Source organism: Kogia breviceps, chromosome 2 (genome assembly GCF_026419965.1).
Source record: "Kogia breviceps isolate mKogBre1 chromosome 2, mKogBre1 haplotype 1, whole genome shotgun sequence".
NCBI classification, from domain to species: Eukaryota; Metazoa; Chordata; class Mammalia; order Artiodactyla; family Physeteridae; genus Kogia; species Kogia breviceps.
Window position 1 is genome coordinate 34,324,299 of NC_081311.1, and position 12,748 is coordinate 34,337,046.

The 12,748-nt window shown below is 36.5% G+C and overlaps 1 protein-coding gene across 6 annotated transcripts in view; it reads right to left on the minus strand.

Annotated features, from left to right (window-relative positions):
• The window catches only part of EXOC6 (exocyst complex component 6), a 209,931-nt gene that overhangs the window by 30,166 nt on the left and 167,017 nt on the right, over nucleotides 1-12,748 (minus strand). For all 6 annotated transcript variants that reach the window (XM_059055448.2, XM_059055444.2, XM_059055449.2 and 3 more), the window contains one exon: nucleotides 5,714-5,787. In XM_059055448.2, coding sequence (XP_058911431.1) covers nucleotides 5,714-5,787 — 74 coding nt within the window. The remainder of the gene's footprint in view (nucleotides 1-5,713; nucleotides 5,788-12,748) is intronic.

A 12,748-nucleotide genomic window follows, 5' to 3' on the forward strand; every position in this document is an offset into this window, starting at 1 on the left:
CCGCGTGCCCTGGAGCCCATGCTCCGCAGCAGGAGAAGCTACCACGGTGAGAAGCCTGCGCACTGCAACAAAGAGTAGCCCCTGCTCACCGCAGCTAGAGAAGGCCCGCGCGCAGCAATGAAAACCCAAAGCAGCAAAAAATAAATAAAATTTAAAAAACGAAAACAAAAAACCCTAATCTTTAGTTTCCTGGGAAATTCAGTTATATGGGACACCTCACTTTCCAGTGATATTTACTGAAATCTTGCTATGTATTAAGAACGAGTTATTTTAAAAAGTATCACTGAATACTATACATTATACAAAGAGTCTTATAATAAAAATAGTTTAAAATTTTTAAGGTTTTCATACATTGTCAGAAGAATTTTACATATTTTGAAATTCTTTTGAAATCCATTTGAAAGATTACATTGAACAAAACAGATGGTCTTTGTAAAAGAAAACAGATACAAGTAAGTACACCAAAGTCCTTCACCATTTAGTGATTTCATTTCAGAACTGGGGGTAGAAGGATGGTAGGCTTTACTTATAAAAAAAAGTATACACAGACAAATCATGTTCAAACGGCATGCTTAAAACTGAGTGCATTACTCACATAATGCAGTACCAGTACTGCTAATCCTCCACATTGTCTATTGGGGCAGTAGGTCTTAAAATGTTGTTGAGATAACTGGCTTCCATTAGCAAGCATGTGATTGGCAGGATGATAAAGTCTTTTCACTCACAGGTCAGCTATTTCCTTTTCTTTAGAAGAGGGCAATTCTGATGATCCATCTTTTAGCTACAGTCTCTCATTGAGTCCCAATTCTCTTGCCTTCAGCTTTGATATGGTTCTAACTTTCCTCTTGTATCAGCTCATACTTGTCATCAACTCCTCTATTCAGAACAGCAAATATCAGGAGTTTGACCTCAGGGCAAAGTCCGGGTGGGCAGGTAAAATCTGACCACTAGACCTACTTCCTAATCTTTCATACCCAGCAATTCATGAAGCAGTATCAAATTCAAACTAAAAAACAGAAGCATGACCCCTTATAAGTACTATGAAAAGGGCTTTTTTGCCTTTCTAAGTATACTTGAAAAGAACTGTCAGCTGCCCTATTAAGACAGAAATGGATCACAGACCAGGAAAAAAAAAAAAAGGAAAAGTGCAGAAATTCAACTGAAATGTAAATAAAAGTATTAGCACCCTCTTTATGTTTGGTGATATACTACTTCACATAAAAGTGTTAAAATAATATGCTGCTATGAAATATCTTTATGAAGTCAGGAACATAAAAACACTACTGAAACTTAAGGTATCCTTATTTAAATAATCACTGATACTGATAAAAAACATTACATCACCTCATATGAGATTAAAGTTTTCAAAATGAATTTTATTTTTGGCCAATTCCCATACTTGGCATTTCACCACTAAACTGTTTGTAAGTTAATTTGAAAAACAAATATAGGTGAAAAATAACTATCATTATCAAATAATTAAATCCAGGCCTCTCAAATCATAAAATTCAAGTTATATCACAGCAGTCCAGTAGCTGAAGACAAGAATTAGTTGCATCGGGACTTCCCTGGTAGCGCAGTGGTTAAGAATCCACCTGCCAATGCAGGGGACACAGGTTTGAGCCCTGGTCCGGGAAGATCCCACATGCTGCAGAGCAACTAAGCCCATACGCCACAACTACTGAGCCTGCGCTCTAGAGTCCACGAGCCACAACTACTGAGCCCACGTGCCACAACTACTGAAGCCTGCGCACCTAAAGCCCATGCTCCGCAGCAAGAGAAACCACTGCAATGAGAAGCCCGTGCACTGCAACAAAGAGTAGCCCCTGCTCACTGCAACTACAGAAAGCCCACACACAGCAACAAAGACCCAATGCAACCAAAAATAAATAAATTTTAAAAAAATTAGTTGCATCTTCTTGTCTGTTTGTTTATTTATTTATTTTTTTGGGCTGTGTTGGGTCTTCACTGCTGCACACGGGCTTCAGTAGTTGTGGCTCGTGGGCTCTAGAGCGCAGGCTCGGTAGTTGTGGCACATGGGCTTAGTTGCTCCGTGGCATGTGGGATCTTCCCAAAGCAGGGCTCGAACCCGTGTCCCCTGCACTGGCAGGCAGGTTCTTAACCACTGTGCCACCAGGGAGGTCCCTCTTCTTGTTTTAGAATACAAAAGTACAAGAAGAGAGCATAATTAAATTTTAACATTAATAATGAGAGAAAATAATTTTAAGCCTCTTTTAAGACTAGAAAAACTAATATGTCAAAAATTAGCTCATCACAATGTTCTATCCACTGCTCACTTCCACTGCATACTAACTACCATACTTTAAAACTGTGTTTTATATTAACTAGTTATTTCTATATAAATCTTTTATTTTAACAGTTCTATATACTTGTCATAATAGATTTCAGAATTCTAAATGCTTCATAATAGACTTTTTTATTCACTTAAGTCTCTTAAAGAAATTACCTTACAGTGGTTAAGTATCCATCTGCCAATGCAGGGGACATGGGTTCGAGCCCTGGTCCGGGAAGATCCCGCATGCCACGGAGCCACTGAGCCCGTGCACCACAACTACCGAGTCTCCGCTCCAGAGCCCGCGAGCCACAACTACTGAGCCCGAATGCCACAACTACTGAAGCCCATGTGCCTAGAGCCCATGCTCCACAACAAGAGAAGTCACTGCAATGAGAAGCCTGTGTGCTGCAATGAAGAGTACCCCCGCTCACTGCAACTAAAGAAAGCCCACGCGCAGCAACGAAGACCCAATGCAGCCATAAATAAACAAACAAAAAAACAAATAAATAAATATTTTAAAAAAAGAAATTACCTTGATGAGGAAATGTCAATCAGGACTTAATGCCTCTAAGTGCACTACTTGATAAGTAAATCAACCAAAAAGATTTGAAATGTTTATTAATATTTATAAGTCTGCCTTCATAACAATTCCCTAGTGAGCTATATGCTTGTAAAGAGGATTTCTTTGCTGTCAAATGATGATTGTGTTTGAAGGAAGAAAGTACCTAGGATCAGAGTTTTAATCTGCTTTGAACTAACTACCTATCTGGACAAATCAAGGAACAGAATCTTTGCCAACAGCTTTATAAATTATGTGATCCTACAGCAACATGGATGGATCTAGAGAATATCATATGAAGTAAGTCAGAGAAAGACAAATATCATATGATATCACTCATATGTGGAATCTAATTTTCAAAAAATGATACAAGTGAACTTATTTACAAAACAGAAACAGACTTACAGATATCAAAAACAAACTTATGGTTATCAAAGGGGAAACGTTGGGGGAAGGGATAAATCAGAAGCTTGAGATAAACATACACACACTACTATATACAAGATAGATAACCAACAAGGACCTACTGTATAGCACAGGGAACTCTACTCAATATTCTGTGATAATCTATATGAGAAAACAATCTGAAAAAGAATAAATATATTTGTACGTATAACTGAATCACTTTGCTGTACACCTGAAACTAACACAACATTGTAAATCAACTATACTCTAATAAAACATTTTCTTAAATTATGTGATCCCATCTACAATCCTACAATGAGACTACAAGCTAGTTAACAGCATAAAAATTCATACAAAACTGAGAAAACAGCAAACAATAAGTTTCAAATTTTCTGTGAACAGATTATTTGTATATAATGGGAGCTATCCTCAAATCACATGTTCTTTGGATTGGAGATCATATTCATGTAAGTATATTATAAACTATACTATATATACTATATATATATATACTATATATATTATAATATACTAATTGGGAAATGAATATACCACCAAACCTATTTCCAACTTGGTAAAGGACTCAGTTTTCTATATCATCTTATTAGGGGCAACAGGACAGCAACAGAGATAACTCCTTGTAAAGAAAATGGATCTACCTTCAATAGTAAGAATATCTTCTAATAAACTGAAATGGAAGTTCAGAACCCACTTTCTTCATTTTCTACTATCTTCCCCTTAACTTAGTAAAGCTAACCATCTGTAGATTTAGGTCATTCATAATAGTGTTTCTTGTTTGGCATAATACATGAGCACCAATTGTAAATAGAAATAAATATGAAAACATTTTCATATTTATTTAGGTTATGAAAATATTTCGGTTATTTCATATTTATGTTATGAAATTATTTCATAAATATGTTCAGTGCTTTACAGATTATAATTGGGAGACAGACGGCTTTTTCAATTTTCTTCTAAACTTGACTTGAAATACCAGTTATTTCCTCACGACTCACTGTCTTATAAGTATTCCTAGCCAGTTTGTGGGTATTGTGCTTCTCTAAAGGATTGTTAAGCTCCATAAGGATGAAACTGTCTCTTATATTACTTTTGTGTCTATTTCAACCATATCTCCTCTCTCCAAATAATCAGTACTTAGCATTTCATAAATACTTATTGAACACTGGCTTGGAATTAGAAAAAGCAGCTCTGTGTTCAAACATTTATTAAAATCAGAGCTCTTTAACTGCTCACACTGGTCCTGTTCCAAATATCACTGTGGAAGAGCCTATTCATATGAATGGTGGAGCCCCATCTGCAGTTATCTCCATCCCTCAAAGGGGATGGGACCATTAATAGACTGATATCGCAGTGACTTTCTTTTAATTACATCTCCATTTGGTTCTTCTTGCCAAGGGCAGCAGTCACGCCTGTTGTCAATCCTAGCACTCCTAAGCCCTCTAACTTGGATCTACCCCTCCTCCACACTCTTGTGCCTCTCAGCTTTATTAAGCTCCTTAATCCTATGATTAAGAAAGAAAAAGAAAAAGGAGGAGGAGGAAAGAGGAAGAAAGGAGTAAGAAGCAAAATTATGAGGGAGATGGAAAAAGGTAATATGAAGAAAATTAAGAAAATGACAATAGAGAAGTTAAAGAGTAAACTGAATAGAAGAAATTTAAAAATTATATTTGTTATTATACTTAGAGTTATGTGACTAGAAAAGAATTACATAAATGCATAATTAATTACCTTTAAAAATTAGTTTTATCCTTCTTTCTGGAAGCATACAGAAAAACTATAAAAATAACATTCTTTACACTGACAACATTTTAAGCAAGGGGTTCCTTTCTAGGTTGTAATAATTTACATTTAACTTGGGTCCTAAAACTAATGTTGTACTACCAGTTTTCATATATGACCATGAAATCATTAAGAAATAACTTAAGCTTCAAGTGTTATTTAACCAAAGTATAAAGTTTTTATTTATTCATGTGCTTTGCAAGTAATAACTAAGTTAAATATTCACCAATAAGAATGCCCCATGGGGCTTCTCTGGTGGCGCAGTGGTTGAGAGTCCACCTGCCAATGCAGGGGATACGGGTTCGTGCCCCGGTCCGGGAAGATCCCACATGCCGCGGAGCGGCTAGGCCCGTGAGCCATGGCCACTAAGCCTGTACGTCAGGAGCCTGTGCTCCGCAACAGGAGAGGCCACAGCAGTGAGAGACCCGCGTACAGAAAACAAACAAACAAAAAAATACAAAAAAAAAAGAATGCCCCATGAAGTTGAGACACTGAATGGGTATAGGTTCAAAAGAAGGACCAAATACAGTTATCAAAGAAGCACTTTTCTAAAGAAAAGTTTTTTCAAGGCAAACAAGCATTCCTGTAGCATTTTAAAAAAAAAAGGTGAGAAGTAGAAACCAATAAATGAAAAGTACATTATTACATCTTACTTGTCTGAGGTCAATGAATGCTAGCTGCAGAGTATCCCCTTGGAATCCTGGCACAGGCTCAGAGCTGGCAAACACTATTTAAAAAAAAAAGAATAAAAACAAGATTGCAAAATATACAAGGGTTTAACCACTAAATTAATTTCTACTCATTACAAATGTATTATAATATTTACAAGTAATCATTTCAAATGAAGACTATTTATAACCTTCAATTTTCACCACTGAGAATGTTCTCCACACCCATTACCACAAATATTTTAATAATTTTAAACTTCCAATCTGTCATTTAATTACTCTAATCCTTAATTACAATAAATTTTAAATGGTTATCCATTTAACATTTGTAAAAGTTCAAGGGTAATAATATACTTCAATCAAGAAAAGTTTTCTGACTCTTTTTAGCCTTAAGTGAATGATTATAGAAGCATTTTGAAACTATACCAATTGCACGGTTGTCAAACATATTTCAAAACATCTGCTTTGTTACAGAATATGCTCTATACAAATCCTACTCTAGCTAACAGCGATAATAGGCAGCCATGTAAGAAGTCAGTTTTACATGCAGTTTTACATTTTACAGCAGGTAAAATGTTCAAAGTAGCAAAATGAGGATGATGCAGGAATGCCTGTTCATTTTTTTAAAATAATTTTTTTCCATAAAGGAATCCCACCTCTTTAAAAACTAAGAGGCATCTTAAGACAAAATAGATTTCTTAAGACAGATTTCTTAATATCTTTAGACAAAAAATATTTTGAAAGATATTTTTCAACAACCTTTTTCTTTGGCCACACCGCACGGCTTGCAGGATCTTAGTTCCTCAACCGGGGATTAAAAGCAGGGCCAACCACAGCAAAAGCGCCTATCCTAACCACAGGACCACCAGGGAATCCCTTTCAACAACTTTTTTGTACTTACAAAAAGTTAATACTAGTAACATAGCATTGTTTAGTTAGTTGAAGACAATCTCAATACTAGTTATTTTGAAAACAAAAGCCTTGTGGCTCATAAAAAAGACCCTATCATTTTACACACATGCTTCTCTGGTAAGAATACGAACGCTTGCCACCACTCGCCCTCCCCATTAATATCTGAGTTTTCTTAGAGAGTATTATAGATTTTCCATTTGTGAATTTATCTGAGCCAGTATTTTAGAAACCACTTACATTGTTAGCCTATATAGATCTTGGAATAACAAATATAATTCTTAACATTAGTATATTCTGTGTGAAATATAGTTTAGAAAGCCTCAAAAATCAACATCTAAAAACAATAAATATATGAAAGTCTAGCACAGCTTAATTTATTTGGCGTTTTTGGAGAATGAAGAATTCAAATTAAGTTTTTTGTTGTTGATGTTGTTTTTAAGTTAATGATAATTTTTGCTTTAAGCATCAAAACTTTTTTTTCATCGTAAGCATTTTTTGATAAAATTTTAAACTGCATCATAATACTTTCCCTATCCTTTTTTTTTTAGAATACTAAACACTATATAAACTTTTCTTAATTCTCTTCATTGATAACCATTAAGAACACTTTTTATTCTATACAATACAATAAATTCCCAGGGCTGCTATGGTATTAACAGCTGTTTTCTATTACATTAAATAGCTCAGAATGCTGTGTTGTTTGAGTTCTTATGTCTATCTTTTATAATTTTTCTGCCTTCTCTCTTACAGTTTTAACATAAATTCTTACTCCCTCCTCTCTCACTCATCTCTTATTATGTTATCTTTAATCCTCTTGAGCAGGTAAGTAAGCTAATCAATTACTAGAATAGTATCTAAAGTAAGAGCAAATACAGCCTGAGCATGGGCCTCTCCCACAAGTAATGTGAATGAGTTTATATATGCCTTTGAGTATATGTACCTTTCAGTTACTCAGAGTTACACCATTTTCCTCCTTACTTCTTGGTTCTCTGCTGGGTACTAAGTAGCTATGGCCATTAGATAGGTGACTACATTCACCTTTCTCAGCACCCTATTTCCAGAAAACTAAGATTCATTCAGCAAATCTAACCATACTTTTCATTGTTTACTATAATTTACTCACATCACTGTCTTTTCATATAATGAAAAGTATAATACTTTCATACTGTGGCAACTCCATCACCCCCTACCATTGCCCAGATAATTGAATTGCCTCTTTTTAGTAACATGAGATCTTAACTGAAAAATAACAAGCAAAATTCGAATAGCTTATTAAAAGTAAAGATTTTTTTTTAATCTAAAAAGTACTTTTCTTAAGACCATCCAGCATATCATTGGCTTTCGTGGCAAATCTCAGGTTACTGTTTCCAAGTAACAATTAACTATGAATCCCCTGATGGTCTCTAATCAAGGCTGTATATGTTAGCTCAGCTTCTACCATCACCACATATACATACACACATAAAGACTTCCTATTATACAGAGAGACTTACTTCATATATCAGGCATAAAAATCAACTCAATTTCAATTATACTTCAATTATTATGCACTTAATCTTCCAGTATTTTTCTACACTGAAAATAATCTGTCATTTTTCTTATCTCTCAGTTCCTACTTAAGATACTATAGTTTAATAAGCCCCATTGCTTGGCATTAATCCAAAGAGCTTAGAGTCAAAATTATAATAGTACCATAAATTTATATAGCACTTTATAGCTTACACAGCACTTTCTCACGTACTATCTTCTTTAATCGTCATAATAATTTACCTTAGTAAACAGGGCATGCAGATGATGGATCACAAAATCTTGCAGCTAGAAGAGACACCCCCCTTTGAAATATCTCCAACAGTCCTCTGAAGGCTCCATTTAAATCTCACCAAGTTCTTCATTTTATAGGGCAGAAAAATTAAAATTGAAGTGATTTGCCCAGGATCACACAGCTAATTTAGATTTCCTGACATTCATTTCATTGATCCAGAATCTGATTAAGTATTCAGCCTCTCATCTTTTATGCCATCTCTTCTAAGAACCTAACCAATATGGAAGTGAAATTCACTAGTTTATAGCTCTCAGGTCTTTTCTCAAATATTTTTTAGGGATAGGAGGCTTCATATTTTTTCCTTTACTTCTTTAAAACTCAAATGCAGTCAATCCTGTTGGTTTTATCTTGTACAATATTTTCAGTCTGAATCTGTCTCTACCTCAGTTCAAGCTATAATCATTTCTTGCTTGCATTACTAAAATACATTCCTATCTGGTCTCTCTGCTTCTTGTGTGCCACCTTCCCATCTACTTCTCCCAGTAAGATGTAAATGTGATTTGTGCCACTTGACAGTTTAACACCTTTCAATGGTTCCCCATCACCTTCACAATAAAGCAGGAAAAGTAAGATCCTTTATAACCTGGCCTTTGCCTACCTCTCTAGCCTCATCTCTTATCACCTTCCTAGGGGCACCTTAAACTCTTTCCATTCCAAACCATCTGCACTTCCTTGTATATGCCACAGTCTCTTACCGAGTACCTTTGATCCTTCTGCCTGGAGTATCCTTCCTCTTCTCTTCCGTTGGGTAACACTTACTTACCCTTCCATTCAATCTACATCTTCCGTGGAAGACTTCCGTTACCCTGCAGCCTGGGTTAGGGTCCCTCCTCTGTGATCTCCCTGCAACTTCTGTACACAGCCTAACTATACTACCCATTTTGCTATCTTACAATTGTTTATCTGTCTGGGTTTTCCCACCAGACCATGAACTCCCTGAGGGTAGGAAACATACTTCCATTTTTATATCCCAATCACCTAGTATAATGCCTGATACATAATGAGTAGGCAATAAAAGTTTCGTAAGTGAATGAAGGAAAACTGAACAAATGAACAAATAAATTCTAAGGGGATGCCATCCAATCCTGGTAATTGATACGTTCTCTAGCTTATTGATTAGATCTAGAATGATGTTGTCCAACAGAACTTTCTCCAGTAATAGAAATATTCTATATCTGAGCTGAACTGAATTTTTAGTTTTATTTCATTTTAATTGAGTAGTCGCATATGACTATTAGACAGTGTAAATCTAGAACATTCTGTGCATATTTAGTGTATTTAGTTCAAAATAATTGAGTGTGGGTACGAATACTCCAAATGTTTCCTTCAGCAGAAACTAAATTGTGAGTTCTTCCACTAAACATGAAGCTCACAGGAAATAGGGATTTTTTTTTTTAACCTTTACATACTCTGTGCCTGGTGTACAAGAGATATTCAGTAAATGTGTTGAATGAATAAATAATAATACAAATAATTCATTTATACTAATATGGTCCCAATAACTCTAGAGGTAGATTTCAATCTCTGAACTTTTTAAAGAACTGATGACTGATTTTTGGAATAGCTTTAAGTTTGTCTTCAGATTCCTTCTTGGCTCAAGCAGATTCTCAATTTTATATGATTTGTCATATTCTGGGGTTTCTTTGTTCTCCTCCCTTGGGCCAACTTTTTATTATTTTTATTTAATAATACCTACATCCTAATATGATATCTTTGTCATTTAGTCATGCCATTAAGGGTAGTTTTTAAAAACACACATTGATCTTGGTCTTTCAATAAGATATTTAAAAATAGTTTCCAGGGCTTTCCTGGTGGCGCAGTGGTTAAGAGTCCGCCTGCCAGTGCAGGGGACACAGGTTCAAGCCCTGGTCTGGGAAGATCCCACATGCCGCAGAGCAGCTGGGCGCATGTGCCACAACTACTGAGCCTGTGCTCTAGAGCCCGCAAGCCACAACTACTGAGCCCGTGTGCTGCAACTACTGAAGCCTGTGCCCCTAGAGCCCACGCTCCACAACAAGAGAAGCCACCGCAATGAGAGGCCTGCACACCGGAACGAAGAGTAGCCCTCGCTCGCTGCACTAAAAAGAAAGCCCACGTGCAACAACGAAGACCCAGCACAGCCAAAAATAAATAAATTTATTTTTAAAATAGTGCTAAAAATAAATACATTTTAAAAAATTAAAATAGTTTCCAGGCTTTCTAAAGTTTGATTTTTTTTCTTTAAAGAAAGTAAAAATCTTTGGGGTTTTTTCTCTTAGTGCCTCCTATTTGACCATTTCATTTTTCATAAATTTATTTATTTTATTTTTGCCTGGATTGTGTCTTCGTTGCTGTGCACGGGCTTTCTCTAGTTGCAGTGAGGGGGGCTACTCTTTGTTGTGGTACGCGGGCTTCTCATTATGGTGGCTTCTCTTGTGGAGCACGGGCTCTAGGCAGGCAAGCTTCAGTAGCTGTGGCACGGAGACTCTAGAGCGCAGGCTCAGTAGTTGTGGTGCACGGGCTTAGTTGCTCCGCGGCATGTGGGATCTTCCTGGACCAGGACTCAAACCTGTGTCCATTGCATTGGCAGGCAGATTCTTAACCATTGAGCCACCAGGAAAGCCCTGACCATTTCATTTTTAAAATAAAATAGCTTCATGATATATTCATTTCCTCTTATTTTTTGCTAGAATATGGAACGTAATAATAATGATTCCAAGTTTAAAAATACTCTAAAGTAACATCAGAGGGACTTCCCTGGTGGTGCAGTGGTCAAGAATCCGCCTGCCAATGCAGGGGACATGGGTTTGAGCCCTGGTTCAGGAAGATCCCACATGCTGCGGAACAACTAGGGCTTTGCGCCACAACTACTGAGCCTGCGCTGAAGAGCCCACGAGTCACAACTACTGAGCCCACGTGCTGCAACTACTGAAGCCCGCACACGTAGAGCCCGTGCTGCGTGACGAGAGGCCACCACAATAAGAAGCCCGCGCACCGCAACGAAGAGTAGCCCCTGCTCACTGCAACTAGAGAAAGCCCACGTGCAGCAACAAAGACCCAAGACAGCCCCCAAAACAATTAATTTAAATTAAAATTTTAAAAATTTAAAAATTAAAAATAAATAAAATAGCATTAGAGAGGGAGGTAGAGAGGAAGGCGTCACCTTATTGGGAAGGTAAAATTTTGCTGTATTAGTCTAACTGAGAAGAATATAAGATTGAATTAATTTAGATAAAACTGAAAGTAAAAATTAATACATACTGAAGTTGTGATTATAATGACAAAAAAAACCCCTTCCAAATTGGCAATCTATGAAGTTTTAAGAGAACTGAGTATCTATAGGCAAAAACATGAATTATTTGTAAATCTAACAAAACTTTAAGCAGGAAAATATGCCCTTCCTGCCCTCAGGATATATGCACAGATGTACAGGATTTGTATGGGGGGAACAAAGATGGCTAAGAAGTCAGGCTATAAGTATTTATCCTGGCATGAAAATATAAACCTCTGAAATTAAATGCAGTGGGAATATGTCCTTGAACAAGCCTGTCCTAGGCAGACAGTTATTTTTACTGTAAGGTGGATTATTTGGAAAACATTTACACAGGGTAGGGAGAATTGGGAAGGGGAAGAAAAAGTGCCCATGGAATCAGAAGAGTAAATAGATCAAAAGATTGAAAAAGAGGGTGAGGAGGCTAGGCTAAATAAACTCTCAAGATTGCTTGTGGATGACAAGGCAAGGACATATAAAATGGAATAATTTCATAACTAAATAAATGAATGACTGTAAATAAAAACAGACTGCATATTGAAAAGATTTCTCATAATTCCATTTCTTACTAGATCTGAAGATTTAAATTCGCTAGTTAGAACCCAAATTTTGGCTCGGCAACGTATTCTATGTGGACCAGATGTGTCATTAGAAGCGATGACGAAGAGCACCATCTAGTGGTTTTTCTGGTGGTGAAGAACTCATGCCTGGGAGTCAGGGGTCTTGTTAGAATTCTTGACTGTTAAATTCTGTTACATGTGGTTGGTAGCAGGGGAATGCAAGCCTCTAGAACCAACTGTCCCTCTACATTCATCACCCCACTCTTATATAAGGTAGTATCTATTCCTCTCCCTTTCTTGGAAAAGGAGCAAAGCAGCCTAAATTTGATACCCTAAATGCCATTAAAACCAGGTACAAATTCAAGTAGGCAAATAATAAAAGAGCATCCAGCTTACTTAAAAAAAAAAAAAGACAAATATCCTCTCATACCATCGACATGATTTTGCCTGAACCCTTCTATTTTGGGGTATGGACC